General features: G+C 43.1%; 1 protein-coding gene across 12 annotated transcripts in view; it reads left to right on the top strand.

Annotated features, from left to right (window-relative positions):
* Nucleotides 1–21,455, top strand: part of pbx3b (pre-B-cell leukemia homeobox 3b) — a 58,865-nt gene that overhangs the window by 34,593 nt on the left and 2,817 nt on the right. For 2 of the 12 annotated variants that reach the window (XM_011479412.4, XM_023958622.2), the window contains exons 3-10: nt 11,015–11,256; nt 12,211–12,401; nt 13,388–13,523; nt 14,347–14,376; nt 18,391–18,556; nt 19,136–19,213; nt 19,614–19,726; nt 20,508–20,597. In XM_011479412.4, coding sequence (XP_011477714.3) covers nt 11,015–11,256; nt 12,211–12,401; nt 13,388–13,523; nt 14,347–14,376; nt 18,391–18,556; nt 19,136–19,213; nt 19,614–19,726; nt 20,508–20,597 — 1,046 coding nt within the window. The remainder of the gene's footprint in view (nt 1–11,014; nt 11,257–12,210; nt 12,402–13,387; nt 13,524–14,346; nt 14,377–18,390; nt 18,557–19,135; nt 19,214–19,613; nt 19,727–20,507; nt 20,598–21,455) is intronic. The other 10 variants (XM_020706105.3, XM_020706104.3, XM_020706108.3 and 7 more) reach the window with 5 other exon arrangements.

Here is a 21,455-nt window from a genome sequence, read left to right as displayed (position 1 = left end):
GAACAGTGCTGTTGAAGTTTTCCAGATTTCTCGTATTTCTTGCAAGATAATAAAGTGTAAATTAAATATGTGTCCAAAAAAAAAAAAAATCAACAAGAATTAATGGCAAATCCATTCACATATTAGTTTCCTAAAGTTATGCCCACTGTTGTTTTTCCACATCAAAATAATACAAATGGAACATATTTGGAACATTCTAGCACACTGTATGGTCACATGTCTTTGTGTTTCCACACACTGGACTGTAATGATAGTTTAATGATCTTTTGCTGTCATTACATTGTGATGCACTTGGGCGTTTTTACGATATAGTGAAATAAATCTACTATGCCTCAATCCAAATTATATTTTCAATTATCGATATAACCTATTTATTTAATTTTTAAACGATTTTATAATGGGAAAGGTCGATTTAATTAATAACTTGCCTCAGACAGATCTATCTGGTTGGATTGTATCGATGAGTATCGATGACGTTGAGTAATTTTTACACGTCTATACAGATAAATAATTGTTTGAAATCCTTAATCAGTGAGAGCAAGACTCCTACAAGAATTCTTTTTGGTGCATCCAAATCAGTCGTTACAAAAGGAACAAACAGTAACGTTAGCAGCTTAAAGTGAATCATTGTTGGAGCAGATGAGTGATCAGCCCCTGCTGACTCTGTCCCACCACCTCTGTCTTTTATTTTGGCAATCTGGACATGTCAGGTCCCCCAACTGCGGAGCAACTGGGAGTTGTGGTAGCCGGTCTGCCTTGTAGCCCTGGGCCACCTTTACCTTTGGTATGCTGTTCAAGGTCAAAGGGATCCCAGTTTCGTGTTTAACGCTACGCCAGAATCTGAATGGTTTGTATGTGTTTTAGAGCTGGAGATTTATCCCAAGCTCTTCCTGGATCTTGTTTCCCATTTGTAACATTTCTACTCAACCACCCCCCTTCACCACCACCACCACGCTGTAATACTCTGAAGTAGCAGTTGTAAGTGATCCGAACCATTTTACTGCGAGGATCTGCTGTTTGCTGCACACACACACACACACACACACGCACAAACACACACACACACAGCTTTTGCTGACATTCATTTTGAAAGAACTCGGAGCAGCGGCCACTCAGAGCAGCAACACAGGGGGAAAATGCCTGCTGAGCTCAACAGTGAATATACATCTGACCCAGACTGAGGAAAGGGAGATTTATGAAATCCACATGTTTAATACATTTCATTTCGTCCAAGGGATTTGTATTGCTTACCACAGTATTTTAGGGTTGAAACGTTCTGGAGAGTCACTGCTTGTATTGTCTGAGGAGAATAAACCCTGTCCTGTAGAGGCTGCTGAAGATTTGTTTCACAGCACCTCATTTTCCTTTCCTCGCATCCGCCATGCACTGTCTGAGGTATTGCATTTTGTTTTGCTGAGGTGTTAGGTGCGCACACCCGTAATCTTTAATGCATTAATCCCCTGAAAATCCGCTACATAAATGAAAAAGATAACCCTCATATCAGCGCGGTGACAGAAAATAAGATAGCGAGGTAATTTAATAAAGGATTGACGCTGGCCCTGCTGTGATACGGCGTGTGACCTCTGCTCGTTCATTGTGCCGCCTCGGAGCAGGTGAGCACTGCTTGGAGAGAGCGGCTCTTCCTAAACTGAAAAGCCATCCTGGGAGTGGAACATCCGTGGTGACAAACTAAATGCACCATATGGATTAAAGTGCTGGGAGGCTAGTCACTGAAATATTTGCTTCCCCAAAGTGTTGACACAGTATGAAAAAACGGAGGATGGAGGCTGTGCCTTCCTCCTGTGATCAGGTAACTGCTATCGCACTGAAGTGTTTGCCTTCCTAATGGTGTTTCCATCTTGTGAGAGTGTGTCATTGCCTTCCCATTTGGGTCTCGGTCCTAACAGAGCAAATGCTAACTTGGGGAGGCTTAACAGTTGTTTTTTTTCTCTGTCCGTGAGGAATAAAAGACGAAGCAGGGAGGTAGACGAGGAAAAAAAAAACTATTTCAGGGTGACCAAGCTCACCCACTCAACAGTTTAGTTTATTTAGCAGCTTGCCACATTAGGTCATAAACACTCTTCCCAGAGTATTGTTTTACATCTAAAATGCACTTGAGTGTGATGCTGACAGATATGGCTTCTGACAAGTGATAGTCAGAATGTATGAGTGCCCATAATGCTGCTGTCAAGCAGTGGTGCCAGACTGAGAATAAGGAGTTCACCTCTGTTTTCATTCAGGGAGTGCAGCAGACAGCACTTGCTTCTGTGCTGTATTTATTGACTTGCTTTACTAGCCTGAAACAGGGGGCTTTTACACCGGCCTGCTCAGTCTGAAGACTCTCCAGACATCTACATTATTCCTGGCTGAGTTACACACATATATAAAGAAGCACATCTGCGGGCGAGGTTAAATATATGCTCTCTTTCACTTTTCTTCGCGGAAACTCATAAAATGTTTTATCACCTCACATTTTAGATATTGTTAGGCTCCACTCTTTTCCAGTCTTGGTTCATACTTGCATTACTTAATTAACTTTATTTGCATTGAATGTGAAGACTCACTCTGATGACCTGTGTTGCTATTTTAAAAATGTTCCCAGTGATGTTTTGATTATGATTGTGTAGTTTTTGACCAAAATCCCCAAAACTTGTGTCGTTTTTGGGACATAGTTTCTCCATTGATGAGAGCTCTCTGTTTACACTCTCTCCCACTAGCTTACAGCCCATCACACCCCCACCCTAACATTACGGGTGCAACAGAAATGGTGAGCAACATTGGACAGTTTTGAGGCAGATGCCAGCTTGGACGAGGAAAACAAAGACATGCATGGATCTATGTATCTGCAAGTGGATGCATCAGAATGGAGCGAAGCAGGGAGCTTGTAGCACCTACATCATAATTAAAAAACTTTTTCCAAAGTTTTTCTTTTCTTCTGCTACCGATTCGTAACAATTTCAATACCAAATGCAATTTTGAGCTTAATTTTCTTAAAATGTGTCCTACGTGATGAGAAAAAATCCCACGAAAACATGTTAAAAATACAATTTTTAACACAGTGAAAAAAAAACGCTAAACCCCAAAGTTCTACGTCTCAAATAAAAATGCATTTATTTATTGTAAATTCTAAAGCCGATTTGTTTCAAAAAGCAAATAAAAATAAAATAAAATAGGATATTAAAAAATCAGGGACTAATCTGCACAGCTGCAGCAGAGGATAATCAATGCCAACACTAGAGCCCACAGTCAACACTGTTATCCACCCCACCCAGCCGAAACCTCCACCAGCATTTACATGATATTTCCTTTTAGAATAAACCTCTTTTCTCTCCCGCTGTGCAAATATTGAACTCTTCCACACAGATGTCATCTTAACCAAAGCTTATTAAAAAGATGGACATCAAAGTTGTGCGCGCCTATTTATCTTATAGCGCTCTAATTGGCCACCACAGGCTGGAGAACCACCAACTTTAAAAAAAAAAAAAGAAAGAAAGAAAGAGGCGTAGGGAGCTTAAACTAAAGAAGGGGATGTCTAAAGACCTCTCAGTGGATTCACTGTCAACAAACCCTCTAGAATAAAAGCAGGGCTTCTCCAAAAGATGCGTTCACATTGTGAAATTGTGATGCATTTACTGACGCACTTTTAGACACTTTTCCATGTGATTGCATTGCACGGCACCTGACCTGCAGCTTTGATGTTGGCGTGAAATGTTTTCTGGTTTTTTACATCTTTGCTGATGACATGAAGCAATACACTCTGAAAAGGTCAAGAGGCACTGTAGCCACCAGTGAACCGAGATTACATTCCCGCCGCTCCCTACAGAACGTATTGTTTTGAATTAACTGCTCGCTACGCCGACCGAAACTGATTTTTTTTTGCCAAAGTCGCTGCCACTCCATCAAGCATCGCACACAGGCCTGGGGTGAATAATGTGTGATGTTTTCCACACAAGTGGGCAATGAAAACACAAAAACAAAGTCATTAATTGCCCACATACAGCAACCAGATGCCATCGAGAGCCCGTGCTCTCATTAACCTGCCACCTAATTATCTGCCGCCAGTCTGGGTTCTGACAAGCCCCGGTGTCTGAACCCCCTTCAGCTCGGTTGTGTTGTGTCAGCACGCGCAAACCCAAGCCAAGGCGCCATGAGGTGCAGAGAAGACAAAAGCTTCTCGCAGCAATAGGTTCCCTCCACACGCGCCGCCACAATGTTCCTCCTGTTAATGCCTTCCCTTCCAATTAAATTGGCAACTGTTAATTATTGTAATTATGAGAGGGAGCTCTCAGCCCTACACCCCCCCACACACACACACCCTCAGCCAACCCCTCCCACTACGGTGTGTGGAGACGCTACGGGAGCCATTGTGTTGCTTCAGTTGCGCCTTGTCTCTGCTCCACTGAAGCCCTGGCAGGGAAGTGGATGCGAAGGGGGACTCGGGACACATGACAGGGTTGATGCGAGGGAGACTGCACTGTTCATCTTAGATAACTGGGAGAGCAAGTAACAACCGACGGCCACGCCTACAGTCGACCTCATTAAATGATGTAAAGGCTGTGCTGGGAATAATTAGTAGCAAATTTTCTTCTTTTTTTTTCTGTCAGCGCACTGTTTTACAGGTGCATAAAAACAAGGGGAAAAAAACATCAGCAGTCTAAATCAAGCAAGGAGGACCATCTCCCTCATCACTCTCTCATTTACTTTGACACTTTTCTTGCTGTGTTCTTTGAGAGGCACTTGCGATGGATCTGAAGTGATGTGTTGAGTATAGGGAGAGCAGGAAAAGAGTGGATGGCAGGCCGGCTGCCTGTTAAGTCTCTGCGTGTCTCAGCATCCTCTTTGGCCTGCTTCTGTCACAAGCTGTTGTTTGGCCTGGACCTGATCTGCCCAGCTACTCCTTTCCTCTGCACTCTGCAGACCCAGCACTAACTTGCAACATGAAAAACAGCACTCTTGCTCAGGAACATCTGACTTAGGATGTACCGTAGACGGATGTGTGTTTTCGTGAGCTTTATAAGTACTTCCTAAGAAATGCTCATCATGTCAAGAAGAGTGTTCTCCCAATGTCTTAACCGCAGTCGCCTCATAGCAGAGTCCTTTCACGCTACCAGAGTTAGCAGAGGATTCCTGCTTTGCAATTTGGAGCTGAATTCTCTTTTATGAAAGACACCGAAGGAAAGAACAGCTCCTTCTGCTTCAGGCGATGTAGCCTTTTCGTGGATACACTGCAAATCCAAATGATGGACTGTCAACTCTCTTGCAGAAATGGCAGTGCGAAGTATAATCTCTCTGGCAGTGGATCATGGTTTGGTGTATGATAGCAATGCTGTTTCTTTGCTTATGCGAGGATGCTGCCTTTAGACGAACATGTGCACGTGCAGGGGGACACACACAGAGAGTCCCAGAAACACACCCAATCCTCTCTGTGAAAATATACTAGATTAATAAATCCAATAGCATTCTATTTTTTACCCTCTAGCCTTAAGAATAATGCAGGTTTGGCTTTGTCTCTGGATGAAGTTTTAGCCTTGTGTTTTCTTGCTTATCAGTGTACGCGAGACCTGCTGTGTGACCTGGTTTCATGCAATCTATGGCTTCTAATTAGGAGGCTGCAGAAAGGCTGGGACGAGAGGAGGAGTGATTAGTTGCCTTTGGGTATTTCATAAGTGGCTTTCAGTGCCACATTTGCATTATTTGCTTGGGGTCTGAATAACAAATCAGCCTACCTTTGCAGCAAATTGAGGCTAGCAGCTAAAGACCATCAATACATGAAACATAAAGTGAAGCAGAGGAGACAGTATAAACAAGACATTCTAATTCAGTGGGAAGGAGAGGTTGTGAAATATTTTTACAAACTCAGCCTGAGTCTATGAGGTTATGCTGAAAAAAGTCTGCTTTTTTTTCCAAGATTTGGGGCAATTGCTTGACAAACGCAATTGTCTTTGTGACTCACTGTTCTGTGACTATCAGACCATGTGAGCTTTATGATGGAGCCCCCATGCTGCATGTGTCCTGTAGGGTCAGTCAGTGTGCTGATCTGTAGCGGAGGTCCTGTCCACCCATTTGGCCAGTCTCCCCAGCCGCTGCGTGCGGCCGCCACAGACAAGCCCACAGACAGCCATCATCGCGCCACTTGGCCATTTGCCCACAGTGAGACTCTGGGAGCAGGAAACAAAGTGGGCACTTGCACGTCTCCGTATTGACACACAAATATGCGCACATCACGCACACATGATCACGGCAAGTGACAGTGGCCCTTGTTTACTCAGCCCTCCCACCCTCCCGTGGTCTCTTTTCATCCTCCACTTCTAGTCTGTCATGTTGTGTGTCACTTCCCACAAATGTCAGTGCCACCGTGGGACAGTGATTAATTTTGGTGTGCCTGGCAAAATGTCTTCAAGATGTTTGTTTGGGTTGTCTTTTCCCACCCCCGTGCCCACCCCCGCTCCTTACATGTCTTAGGTTGAAAGTGGCAAGCACCCCCCCCCCCCCCAACCCACCCCACCCCACCTCACCTCCCTGCCGCTGTCAAGGCCTGTTCTTTGGAGAGAGAGAGAGAGAGTGGGGGAGGAGGGGGGGCGCCTCATCATCTTCATCGAGGGACAAAGGCTACCTAAACTGACAGAGATCTTCTTTACTGACCAGAGCCACTTTTTGTCACTCCCCACCACCACTGCTGCCGCCATGCGCTGTCTGTTTAGTGTGCGCTGCTGGTGTATGATGGGAGAAGTCTTGACCCAGCACTGGGGGGCTGTAACGCTTCACTGTCAGCGCAGCTGATTAGCTTATCACTCACTGCACCGAGAGGAAGTACATCATCATTCCGGACAGGGATTCCCTAGTTTAGGCCTCTTTCCTCACCTTTTTAAGCGTGGCATTTAATCCCTGCAAGGCTTCTGTCCCACAACCAATCCGGTGACAAAATAAAGTGTGTTTCTGTTATTTTTTTTTTAGTTCTAGGTTTTAGACCTAGACCTAGGTTCCAGACCTAGGTAAGTAATTCCAGATTCACACAAGAACACCAGTATTCCCTCTGTGCAGGAAAGCAGACTGAGGCATCACACCACATTATTCCTTTCACTTCAATCAACAAAGAAAGTGAAACACAAAGTGGCAAATGTGCTTTGGCGTCCCCACAGCGCGGTATCAGGTATGGTAATTACTTTGCCATTAACATTGGGAATAGTTAATGTGTATTAATGTGTTAATGGCATGTTAATTACTGTACATGCTAGAAAGCGCCCGCAGGCATTCTCTTAGATTCTTTGTGCCATGTGGATGTAGGCCAACCTTTAAAAAAAGCCTTTAAGAACATTGATGAAAGAGGATCCTTATGTTTCATTTGTCAGAAGAAAAGATTTTCAATGGTAATTTAATCCGGCTCCCAGCTTCTGCAGCTGAAGGTTACTGATCCAGGCGCCACGACAAAAGAGATGATATGAAGTCAAAGGAGACGTGGAACACGGCTGTAGTGACACTAGGCTCTTTGTGAAACGGATACTCTAAGCCCTCTGTGGTCTCCAGTGTGTTGCCTCTGCAGTGGGTTTTAATAACACGCTGGATTGGAGAGCCGTGCATCCAGAGTGCCAGGCTGGAGTGGAAGCTCACCTTGAGCTTCTGCTACAGTTGGGACGCCACAGCACTCCTTCTCCTTCTGCCATACGCTTCTCCGCTCACAGCGTATTTCACAGCTTCAAAAGAGATGACCTTTGCTAATATTGACAGAAAATAAATCCTGTTTCGATTAGTTAGCTTTTGGAGACCTTTGAAGATCGATGCAATTAGATGAACAGAGTGTCGATAGGTGGTTGGAGGTGTTTGCTGGAGGCCCCACTCCCTGGAAGCATAGGTAGAAGAAATAAATAATTGAAATGAAACTCCATTTGAAACATTTTTTCCTTGTTTGGGGGAGAATTTGGCTCTCGTTTGGTGCATCAGATAGGTCTTGACAGAGCAGTCTGGGCAGCAGAATGAGCTGGAGCCACCCCTCTCGCTCTTCAGCAGGCCACATTAACCCAGCAGGGCTCAGGCTTTATGGCTCTCCTGCTCACACTTCAGTGATGAGAGTAAACAAGCAGCGGGCCAAAGGTCAGCTGAGCCCACAGAATAAAAGAGGGAACAAGGGGAAAAAGAGGTGGGAGGAAAGGATAGCGGCCCCCGGGGCAGTGTTCAGATCACTGTCGGGGCTTCAAGCAGGGGATGATGTATGAGATGACAGCCACGAACCGGAAATTATTATAAACAGAGAACAAGGGTGGGGGGTATTTGAGGAAAGGGTTGCATTGTCTTTATCTGGCTCATTCCTTGGATCAGATAGTAAAACCTGGAGTGAAAAGAGAAACCATGACTGACTGATGGGTGGATTAATCACTTTGTCCCTTTTTGCCTCAGCCTCAGCAGAGGAACGATCAGAGATGCCAGTGATTTTCCCCAGCTGCCTCACCTGTAGTTTTGAATGACAGATGAGGCTGATTAAGGACATGCGACATTACTGTTAATACAGTTTCTCATTTTGCTTTTTCTCTTTCACACCAAGTGTGGTAATTAAGTGGGCCGGCGTCATAATCAGACCTGTTTAAGTAAGTGGAAGTTATATAGATTTTTCAATCCTATACTCCCCGCGCTCACAGGTTTTACCAAGGTGACACGACTCTCTCACTTTCCTGTTGCACTGAGATTAATCCCACTTTGAATGCGGAGGTGGATTAGAGCTAAAGTCGGGTGCCCAAACTTGTTTTAATACCCATATCATCAGACAAAAACAGGATAAAGATTTAAGCAGTATTGCAGTGCTAGTATGTGACTGTAGGGTTGCAGGTTACCATTCAGATTTGTCAGCCACATAGCAAATTAAAGATTTTATCTTATAGGTTAAATTGCGGAAGTTGTGATGCTGGGGTTAAGCTGTGAATTCCAAACAACAAACGTGCACAGAGAAAAAGAAATGTGATTCATGACTGAGTAATATCACATATTTACGTTTTTCCTTTTGTTTTGTTTTTACATTTTTTTGTGCTTATGTGTGTAAAAAAAGACACTCCAATTCCTCCCAAAGCCTGTTATGAATGACCAGCTTGAGCTGCTGTGGCACAAATGCACCCTGGTGCACTCCTGCAGGGCCGTCTGCCTCTCAGAGCAGCAGAGTAATCATTTTTATCCCACTGATTTACCAAATAGAAATGGACACGTATGATAAAAATGTCGCGGCCACTCCGCATGTCACTGAACTAACAGGATTACGTGTCACTTTCTAATGTCTCGCTCTGTTTTCCTTTGCCTGCGAATGGCCGCAGTATTGCACACAGGAACTTTGTGGTAATATATGGTAAGAGACAAGTAGCTCTTTAAAGGCTGTGATTATTTAGTTTGAATGAAACCAGTGATTTATGCCCATTTAGCTGAAAAGCCCTGTAAATTCCCTCAGCTGCACTTCCCCTGGATGTAGAGTGAGTGGAGTGAAAGTGACAACTGGGTTTGGTGTGGAAATGTACGCTGCGTCCCAGAGTTATATTTAATATACCTGACATGAAAAACGTGCCTACCTACTTACCACCACCCGCAGCACAAAGGAAAGCATGGCCCGCTGAGCCTGTGCTGAATCAGAGTGGGAGTAAATAGCAAATTAGGAAAATATGAACTGTTGTGGCAGATAAACCACCAGCTATTAGAGCATGTTGAGATATGAAGCCAGGCATCTGGTCAATCAACATGTGAGTCATGTGCCGTTGTGTTCCGTTCAAGCTGAAATGGAAACGATGGAGTCTGTGTGGAGCTTTGGAGAGATGCAGTGGGATGCGGATGGGGGTTAGTGGAGCACTTACATGTTGTCCACTTGGATAGTTTGGCTCTGAAAGCCTGATGGGACTCCGTCCAGCATCCTAATGCTTCCCACACAAAAAGGACCCAGTCTTCCCTTCACAACATCACAGCTGAAGGAGCTGAAGTCAGTCTATCCATGAATGGAATAACGTTATTTTAACGTCATGTTTCCTATGTGACCCGAACAGTCTGTGTTGTGCTGGTGTGCAGGGTCAGACGCGGTAAAAGGGCTTCTCTGAATGCAGGCCAACCGGCTAACACAATCAAGCTGCTTATTTTAAAAGAATAACAAAACAAGGGTTGGCTATGCCTTAATGAAGCCCATAATGAGCTGTTAAAAATCCCTGATTTGCGAGAGGGATTGTTGAATTGAAACAGCAGCACCCGGAACGTTGAAGTGGCCACTCTGTATTTACTGCCCATTGAGCCGCGTTTTTATCCATTTACTTGGTTGGATTGCTGCCGCTTGTTTTTGCTGTAATTTTGACCTGCAGTGTTTTTATGTTTGTTTACTCTCTGGAAAGCCTGCCATTGTGGCGGCATTCCCTGTGCATCCAGGTGTGCACGCATGCTTTCTGCTGCGTGATTGCGACAGGGTGGTGAGACAGAGAGCAGGAGGGGGGGGGTGAAAAGGAAGACCAAATAAACAAAAAGAACAAGAAAGATTTTGAATAGAAAAGTTACTCAAAGTAGGATTGACGCTACACTCACCGTAAACTAAATTAAAAAAAAACATTCAGCTTGGACTTAAAAATAAAAGTTTATGCAAATCGAAAAGAGAAAAGTAGCAGGAACTTTGTGGACTTCCCCAGATTCACTGTGTGAAAGACAGTAACACCTACTGGAGAGGTACAGTTTTCTGTTTAGCATCCTTTCACAGAGCAGAAGTGCCACTTCACCATTGAGCATTTGTCACTTTATGGATGTTGCTGTCATGTCAGCTTTCCCGTGCACAGAAGGTGCAGTGTGGTGTGTAAATAAAAGAGAGCAGGCTTAGACATGGATGGCAGGAACACCGCACATACATGAGAGGCACTCAGTTTATACCTGGGAGGAAAAAAAAAATTACAGTATTGTGCAGGCATGTGGCATTCATTGTACCTAACCACCCAGCTTTGACACATTTGTGGCTTTTTTTCCCCTCAATATTCCTGAATGGCATAATGATTCTGTCCCCATCTGTGTGCCGCTGCAGGTCTAAGCATTCGTGGCGCCCAGGAGGAGGACCCTCCAGACCCCCAGCTTATGCGTTTAGACAACATGCTGCTGGCTGAGGGAGTGGCGGGACCAGAGAAAGGTGGCGGATCAGCCGCTGCGGCGGCGGCCGCTGCCGCCTCTGGCGGGGCAGCCGACAACTCCATCGAACACTCCGACTACAGAGCCAAACTCACCCAGATCAGACAGATTTACCACACGGAGCTCGAGAAATACGAACAGGTACAGACTTATTTGGAGATGCGAAAGATCTTTTGAGATTTCGTTTTTCAAAGGCTCTGCTTTAAAAAGCAAACACTCATCAAGAATATTTGCATCACAACAACCTTTCTTTCAGCACGCATGTTATAGCAGTACATGCTCAGGTGTAATGATAGCTATATTTCTCCTGGAAAAATCTCCGGCTCCGTTGCATGAGAGAACCACACATGCTTGACATATCACAAAAACAGAAGAGTACCACTTTAAAAGATATATATTACTTTCAATTTTGAAAACAAGCATTATTATGACTTTAAAGAATCGATTGCAGGATTACTTATGTGTCGGACTATAAAAATCCAAAGATAGTCCTTGTCTTGTGTGAAAAACGAACGCTCCTTCACATAACACTTCACTGCCCGCCAGGAGACACATGGGTATTTTGGGCGAAAATGGAAGGTGTAACAGTGACGCCTTAGCCAGCCAGTGGGCTAAATTAGACTAATTTACTTTGTGCTCTCTGAGAGGAGGTGCAGAGGCACACAACACTCTGCCTGGAGTAAATGCATCTTTCTTAAGAGTGGTTCCAGGTTTTAATTATCTAAATGTAAATACTTAACGAATTTTACTCAGAGTAATGAGCTAAAGTGTGCACTACGTAAATGAGTTATTCTAATTAATCATGCATGAACTACTGGTTTACTGAAAAGCTCTTTGAATTCAGTCTTCGTTATGGCCGAGCATAATTGCAGTTCTTCATTTATGCAAAAAGGGCCTTCACCTTTTTTCTGTCATCACAGCTGAGCAGTCAAAGCTTTGAATGTGGATGAATATAAATAACAGCAATTAGTGACAAATTAGTTTAAACTGAAAATATCAATGTTTTTGTTTTTTTTGTAGTTTGGAAGTAAATTGCTGTTATTTGCCTCAACTTACCTTTTTTTTTTGTTTTTTTTTTACTTTCTTTCTTTGCAGGCATGTAACGAGTTCACCACCCATGTGATGAATCTACTGAGGGAACAATCTCGCACGCGACCCATCTCGCCCAAAGAGATTGAGCGCATGGTGGGAATAATCCACCGTAAATTCAGCTCCATCCAGATGCAGCTAAAGCAAAGCACCTGCGAGGCTGTCATGATCCTGCGCTCCAGATTCCTTGATGCCAGGTCAGTGGATGGTGTGTGTTTAGCATGAATGTGTGCATGTGTGTGCGTTTGGTGTGGGGGGGGGGAAGTTCTGTTGAATTTGCATGACCCACATAATGTTTTAGCGCAGGTCGGAAGTTGCTCTTCCTTTTTCTGGCACAACCTGCAGGACGAGCGCTGCAGGGATGCGTGATTTTAATTATGTCCATGTTCCATGTATTATCCATTTTCTAGACAATCATACCCTCACACCTGAGAGCAGTTAAGACCAAATGAAATGGGGGCCGAGTCATGTGTAATGGATGGAGGGAAGGTCATCAGCAGGTGTTATGAATTACTCTAATCACCTGCAGTAGGATGCTTTGTGGAGCTTCGCTGAGAGCGCCACTAGTTCTGGCCGGGCAAGCCGAGTGGAAGCACATTTACCGTCCACTGCCTGCAAAAGTGCAGTAAACAAAGCAAAATAGGCAAATGCTCAGCAACACGATAAGTACTGCCCTTGGGAGGAAAAGGGGACCCAGATCTAGTTAGAGTTTCCTTGTTTCTGCTGGAGATGCCCGGGGCGGCGGCACTTCAGGAACAATGCTCAACTGTGCATGCCATGATTTCTATAATGTACCAAGATGCACTCCGACTGGGCTTTGCGCTCCATCATGAAGCCCACCCATCCGCTGCACTAAACTCTACACATTACACGCTTGGACTGGAGATTGGAGAGCAACAGACCAAATTAAACATTGTATGTGTTTTTGAGAGTGTGTGTGAGTTTGTGTGTTCTTGTTAGTTTATTGGTTTTAGTGGTTTTTCTTTGTTTGTGTGTTGACTTCACTTGGAACAGGACGTGATATTCTGCTCCTGGAGGCCCTTAGAGCCCATTCCCTGTTATTTTCACCATTTATGTGTGAGATTGATTGTGCAATTTGCTCAATCCAAATGGATGACTTAATGCCGGTCACACTAATGGGCTTGCTCGGCCTTTCTTTTGTTTTGCCCCCCTCCTCACTCAGGCGGAAAAGGAGAAACTTCAGCAAGCAGGCGACGGAAATTTTGAACGAATATTTCTACTCCCACCTTAGTAACCCATATCCGAGCGAGGAAGCTAAAGAGGAGCTGGCCAAGAAATGCAGCATCACTGTTTCCCAGGTGGGTAGAGCTCAAATAACAGTAGCTGGTGGGTAATCAAGGTGGGGATGGCTCAAGTCTAGAGGGATACTTATAGTGGGTCACACCGACAAGACACAATGTCCTCTGCTAACCTTGACATTGTGACTCCCTAATGATGCTTCAGTCAAGGCTGGTCCCAGTCAGTCAGAGCAGCGCTGCAGGGAAGGGAGGCCCATATCATCTTAGCCTCAATCAAAGCACTATGCTGTCCTTCCTTAGCCGCCCTTACGCTTGGTCCCCTGACATTTTCCCCCTCTCATTCCCATCCACCATTCGTGCTTTCTCTGTTGCCCGGTCAGTCACTCAGGTCATAAGCTGGGGAGGAAAAAAAGAAAGAAAAAAAAAATGGCATCATCCATTATTTTAGGAAGAAATTTAAGAGCCGGTGCCTCAGAACGCCCGATGATGCCGGGTATTTATCTGTATGTCTGCTCTTCGAATGGCCTTGCAGGACTTGGCTAATTCACAGAGATATTTTACACGTAAAAGATGAGATTTTTCCCACTTCGAATATCACAGCCTCCTTCTCGAGTAAACCTGAAGGCAATATCTCTCACACCTAACCCCCACATCCAAACTGTTATTATCCTGTGCTCTTTTCTGCTAAGATTGTGACTACTATCTAGATTTTTATACTCTATTGTTTCCCTGTTGTCCCCATGAGACACAATATCAAAGAAACATGAGTCTATACAATAATCTGCAGTGTTTTGTCTGTGTGGGGAGGGGGTCTTGAGGGGGTATATTGAGTGTAGTCATGAAGAGTCAGATACTGTAAAAGCCCATTCTTTTTTGCCTTCAGGGGGTGGGAAGCACCATCACAGTATCACAGGTATGTCATAACTTCTCCTGATCCACTGTTTTCATTTTCTTTGTACCTCCTTTGTTCATGTATGTATTAGGCTTCCAGTGTTCCACTGCACAGAACCTCCTTCCCTCACACTGCTGGAACAATGCTAATGTTATAGTACACTACTGAAAGTTTGGACTAACTGTTAAAACAAACAAGTGTGGATGATGATATTCTGCATTTACATCCCCACCTGTAAGTCACATCAGACCACAGACTATTTTCAATCGATTCATATTTTTGTTATCACCATATGTATGTACAAATGTCTTACATGTAATATGAACTTTGGACCACTGCATTATTACTTTTGTTCTGACTTTGTTGTGTGGTCATTCAAATCTTCAGTCGGAGTGATTTACCCCCCTCTCTTGATCAATTTTTGCTTTGCACCAGGTTCATGATGTAAAATTTCCTTCTGAATTTTCAACGTTTTTTTATTAGGAAATCCCCACATCTCAAGAATTTAAAAACACTTTCCCTTAAAAAGAACTGTTAGATGAAATATGAAAATAGTTTTTAGTGGCTGTGGCGGAGCTAGAACATTTTAAAAAGGGGTGGGAAGGGGGGACATGTAATGTCAATTTGATTTTATTTTCATTTTAATTGTTACTTTTGCAACCCTCAAAGAAGCTTGTAAATATGATTTCTTAATCTTTCTCAGTGATTAGACTAATATTGGCTTAAAAATCAGAGGGCAAGTGGGGGGCCAAAGTTTTTGCTTTGGGGGCCGCTGCCCCCCCACTTTGCACCATAACCCCTCCCCTTTTGAGTAGTGAGGTTCTTCGTAAGTCTAGATGACAAAGCCGTTACTACTGACTTGCTTGTTTTTAATGAACAGAGTCAGAGGTTTGACACAACACTAGGTGCAACTTTAACCCTCTCAGCTCTGTGGCCACACTGAGGGCCCGGCTAAGTTATCGTTCAAACCTCCCTAAAATGCTGGTGCTGCACTTTCTTTATTGCATGCATAGTTCATTAAGAATGCCATCCATTGTGAATGGTATGCTAATATCACTCTGCAGCTGTGCTCGGTGCATCGCCGCTGATGATTCGTCATTTTCTACAGAAGTCATTAGAAAGGCATGTCATGCACACGTTTTTGGAACTTAATCCAGATTCCGGCGGTTCAGACTTTATTAGTAAGCAATTTCTTTTGAATTCTTTCAAAATCTGTTAAAATTATGTTTTAATACTTTCCTGATCTTGAATGAACGGAATTTCGCTTTATGTGTAGGAAGCAGTCGTACTTCTTTAGTTCCATGATGACTGTAACACATCTATAACAATAGATGACTGTAGTGGGTTTCAGTGAAAACAGAAACTTACATATAAACTTACATTTGAGCCTAGTAAGTAATCAAGAATAGCTGGAGCAGTTCCATGCATTTTTTAAAGTCCCGTCCATTAATCTTTTGATCTCCTGTAAAAGCGTTCTCAGTGGTCTTTTCATTTTAATTATAGTTTTTAGCCTAAACAAAATTTTTTTTTGTCATTCTCTAGGTTTACGTAATAGTTTCTGCAGAGCACCGCCGCCCCCACTTCCCCTCCCCTATGAAGAGGGTAACAGGGATCTAGTGGCTCAGTCCAGCGTGTGTTTTCTACTTTACAAATAAGCTCTATTTCAAGCAGCATTTTTCATCTGCTCCTGATTTGGAACAAATTGAATAATGAAATACTCAGAAATGAATTTCTGAGCTCAATTTTCTTTTATATATATCCTCCATCATTAGAAAAATGCCACAAGAACATGTGAGTGGGTCTTAAAAGTTGCATTGGCCCAAATAGGCTGACAGATCTTGTAGTATAATATTTTGAGTGGGGCCTTCTTGCCCCTCTCACATCACCAACATTGATAGTTTCAAGTCTGCATGAGTATTCTGCTATAAACAGCAGATGTCAGCCAACGCAGTCTCAGATCCTCACTCCCACCAAACATAGGAGTCAATTGAATCCATGAGCCTCTCTGAGTTGGAAGGGGATTATTCTGTAGATTGGGTTGTGCTCCCCACCATGCTGTGCCTTGCATTTGTTTAATACTTAGCTGAACCTTAGAATCTCCAAGTCCAGAGCTCAGTGGGTGTGAGAATAATGTGTGAGGAAGGAATACAGACAGAACACGAACAAGAGTTGAAGCCAACTCTACTTCCTATTACATACCTAAAGTAACACAGTGCACTTTAGGTATGTTGTCATTGTAAAATTGCTGACATTTTTTTGAAAAATTCTGACTTTTTAAAACAGATACTAACAGGCAACATCAATGGTCATTCTTTACAGCACTATGGAATTTCGTTCAGCTGCTGCTGCTGAAAGTAACAGTATGTGGTAAACTGGAGTAAACTCTGTAACAATAAGAAAGTCTTCATTTCCCCAAATGTAGATCTGTTTAGTACACTGTATACACATTTTGCCAAATTAAGCTTGACTGATGAGCAGTAGAAAACATTTGATTTTCAGGGGTTTGTTTGTGGGCACATTGTGAGCTTTCTAAACGAGCGAGAATTTGCGCCGCGTTTGGCCCTACAATCCACTATAAGCAGGTTAAGTAAAAAGGATGATGGCCAGGGCTTTCATTGCTTCCAATTAAACCTTGCTTGTTAGTTTAACCTCTAGGTAAACCCATCAAACAATTGATGTCAAGGAAACCCTGCCAACAGTGGGCCTCGCCTGAATGGTCATTAATTTTAATTGCCTAGATATTAAAGATTTAGAGCTTAGAGACGTGCAGGATAGAAATGATCTGATGTCCTGCAAATCCAGTCAGTTTTTACACCGCAGCATTGGCGGGCTGCTGGGGATATTAAAATTTAAGCACACGGGTGGAAATTAAATAAAGCGTCATTAGGGGGCAGCTGCTCTTTGGCTGGTCCAGCCGGGGGCTGCAGGGCCTGAGAGGGGAAGAGGGAGTGGGGGTGGGGGTCGCTGCAGCATGGCGACAAGACATTCTAATTTATAGGACCATTAAAAACAGGCATTATCTCATTATTATTCCAGTGTTATTGCATAGCTAGCGTTCACACATGCAATTCCCTGCTCATGCAACATCTTGGTGTTGCAAAAAGAGGTTTCATCATTTTAGAAAATAAGCATTTCTACATTCTTTGTTTGAAATGTTTGATAAAAAAGAGACTTAAATGGACTCTAAGTTGATTTTCTTGATGTATCAGTTAATGCTGACAGGTTGGGTGATCTGCTAACTGCCTAACACAGCTGCAGGTCTTTATCTTTAACAATTGCTTCTAAATATTGTAAACAGAAGCTGAGTTCTGGGATACCAGTCAAGCATGCGCGCAAATGTTTCTTAATTCTATTAATCTTTTATTATTTTCAGAATTAAACTGCCATTAACTGAGAGCGACCGTATGTTTGATCATAAGCTTTTTCTGCATGCTTGAATAATAACAAGTCAGACATGACTGTTTATCAAATCTGCACAGTGGTTTTTCATGAATTTGAATGCAAAATGTAACCAATTTTTTTACCAACGGTCACATTTTGATATATTTTCCTCATGCTCCCAGTCATTTTTTTCTAGATTTATTATTAAAGCAACTGTATTTGCATGAGGTGTCAATCTCTGTGAGTCAGTGATCTGGAATCAGTCAGTATTCTTTAGGGAATATATTGTAAATGTTCAGGTTTTTCACTGAGGGGAAATGCCAAAATTTGTAATTTTGACACCCAACCATATGAGGGGGAAATATATTTCGAGTGACTTTAATGTCTCTGCAGTGGGAGCCTCTTGTGTTTTAGTTTTGTCAGGAGACAGATCTGAGAGCATGTCATGCTCCCATCCATGAGAAGACACAAGTGGCTTCTGATTACAGCTTAATTAGCTCGTGTACCCGGCGGACATTACTGCAGGGTCTGGGAATTTGGTACTTGATGGACCCAAACATGACATCTTGAAACAATCCAACTTCTCAGTGCACGGTGCAGTGACTGCTTGACGTCTGACTCCTCTGCTCCTCCTCCCTCTGCTCTCCCTTCCAGGTATCCAACTGGTTTGGCAACAAAAGGATCCGATACAAGAAAAACATTGGCAAGTTTCAAGAAGAAGCCAACCTGTATGCCGCCAAGACTGCCGTAAATGCAGCGCACGCTGCAGCTGCTGCAGTGCAGAACAGCCAGGCCAACTCACCTACCACTCCTAACTCTGGTAGGCACTCCTGCATAAAGACAAAACTATATATAAAAGATCTGCCCTCGACTTCAACTTTTAGCGTTGCTGCCTGCCTGCCGCACTCTCTCATGCACCATTCACACTGGCAAGACTGACAGGCTCTTCTCCCAGCTTGGGGATCACAGTGTCTCCTGTTTATAAGACAGTTGAGGCTAAGCAAAATCATGCATAAAGAGGACGTTCCTGACTTGTGAACTGAAAATACATGTATTTTGGGGGTTAAAAAAAAGCAGAGGAGTTCAGGATGATGCCATGGGATTTGTTTTCCTCTGACTTTGTGTCAACTTCCTGTCATCTGTAATATAATGGGACACAGTGCCAATGTAATGCAGTGTTTTTTCTCATAAAGTCAAACGTAATTGCTGGGAGCATTTTTTACTTCGAGTAATGTCAGTATTTGGAAACATATGCAGTTCATTTTAACTGACATGAAAAGACAGAGCCTAACAGGGTATGTTATTTCCGGTTTAAGTGATGTGTTGCAGGGATTGGACTCGATTAACCTGCATAGGGATGTGGTAAGCTTACAAAGTGGTCCCTTTTTCTTGCACCCAGGATTCCAGATGAAAGATGAAGAGTTTCAGCTGGATTCTGCAGAGAGCAAAAACACTCTTTTAAGCAACATGTTTACTGGTACTGGTCTTTTCATAAGCTTCTTATTGTCCTTGTCATATGCCATGTGATACCTCCCCACCAGTTGTAGACTGGAAGTAGGCGATGTGGAACTCTTGGTAGCTCAGGCGACCAACCACATGTAGAACTGGTCCTCCTGTGTCATGTGATTCTCATTTGATTTGCGTTCATCCGCACATCATCCTCCTCTGTTTTGGCTCCTCGCTTCTTTTCCCTCATCCTTGTAGTTGCTTGCTCAATGGGAGTCCTTTTTTATGTGCACTCGTCTGCTTGAGATGGGTCTGTTTTGGCAGATTCTGGCGTGCTGTGTGTCACCGTTACTTGTGCGTGGGTGTGTATGTCTGTGCTTTCCCTTTATAGCCCTCTCATGTATTTAGCTACTTACATCTTCCCTTTCCAGGTTCTTCAGGTTCTTTTAGCCTCCCAAACTCGGGGGACATGTTCTTGAGCATGCAGAGTCTGAATGGGGATTCTTACCAAGGGGCACAAGTCGGAGCCAATGTACAGTCACAGGTAGGACCAACAAACGAGGACAGTTCCCGACAACCAGTGAAGAGAGCTGTCCTCGTCTTGCCTGTGTACTGAGCCATCCACAGTGCAGTCTGAAGCACATTAAGCCAAAAAAAAGAGAAAAAATAAGAACGATACGCTGCTCTTGTAAGGGCAGTTCAAATTACCAAGCGAGGGCCTCCAATAACATCCGACTGACTCAAGTGTTTGCTGACTATTTCGCTCTGGATGGAATATTTTGGCATCCAAAATATGATCCCACCCCACTGGTGTCATGCCACGAAGCAATTTCCTGGCTCTAAACGTCTTGTGAATGCATTTGGCTTTGACTTGGGCTCTTGGGTTTGTATTGGTTTTTTTCGTTCCCTCTCTTTTCTGTACTCAATATTATTGTCTCATCCTGTTATTGTCGTCAATGTCTACCCATTTTCAGTTCAACGCTGCTACACAATCAACACTATCTGTGCAAATTGCTACCAAAAATCTCTGCTTGTTTAAAGGAAGGTAGAATCCTTGGTACATCCATCTTTTCTGTCCAGTTTCTTTTCATTTTCCTTAATTAGTCCATACCTGTTTTAAATATATATAATATTTTAGCATGCTTGTGGCGCTAGTGAGCTTTTTTTTTAGTTATACAATCAACTAGTTTTGTGTTGTCTGAGGAGTCTCTTGATTTCAAACCAGTTGCCACATTCTGCTTCTTTGAGCATGTTTGCAGTTAGTGTTGGCCCACTGGGAGGAGACGCCCAGCTGACCAGCTTATCTACCTTGTCTGTTTCTTCAGGTGGATACCCTGCGCCATGTTATCAGTCAGACGGCAGGATACAATGATGCCCTGGGTGGGAACCCCATGTACAGTCAACACAACTTAAACGTGAGTGCCGCTGTTGCTAGTTCTTCGTTTTTATACTGTTTGCAGTTCTGTAGACAGAGAACTGGCTTGCCTGGTCTACACAATCCCACTTTATTATGTAAAGACCCTTTTGTTGTTGTCACTACAAAATATATAACTTGGTGATAATTAGACTCACAAAACTCTATTGTTAGTATAACAATTTGACACATTTGAAAATGGTCTATTTTCAAACTTATGTCACATATAACGCACATTGTGCAGGACTAAAGAGTCGTCGATAAGTCTGTCAGTCAGTCAGGCTTTATTACGGTAACTCAAGAACTTGTTTGAAACATGCCACACATAGCTAAATTAGAAGTGTTAGCATATTCAAAATACCTGTAACTCCCAATTTTGTTTCCAACCCATAAAAAAAAAACAGATTGATACCGCTAAAGCAAACGTGACTGTGATTACACAAACTCCCAACCTCATTAGTAACATACGTAAAAAAAACAGACTAATACTGCTAAAACTAATGTGACTGTGACTATGCTAACACGTACACCGCTACATGTTAGCCACATTTGCATATTCACAATGACACTAAAAACCTTGTTGCAACTCAAATGAAATACAGACAGAAATTTTACCAGAGTATCTTTCAAAATGGTTTGACATCAGTAAACACAAACAGAATGAATCTTTATAAAGTGGTCCCTACTTAAGTATGCCATAACGTGTGGAAAATAAGGTAATTCAATAGTAGTTTATTTGATCAGATTTCCATATGAAAACTAAATGTGCTTGAACATAAAAGAATACTTTCACATCAATCGTGTTTGAATTATGAAAAGTGGTAAAGGAAATTTTTAATTTTTACATTTTAAACTAAAG

This window comes from Oryzias latipes, chromosome 9 (genome assembly GCF_053564925.1).
Source record: "Oryzias latipes strain Hd-rR chromosome 9, Olatipes_Hd-rR_3.1".
Taxonomy (NCBI): Eukaryota; Metazoa; Chordata; class Actinopteri; order Beloniformes; family Adrianichthyidae; genus Oryzias; species Oryzias latipes.
Note: the sequence above shows the minus strand (reverse complement) of the source record. Positions and strands in the feature narration are given on the sequence as shown.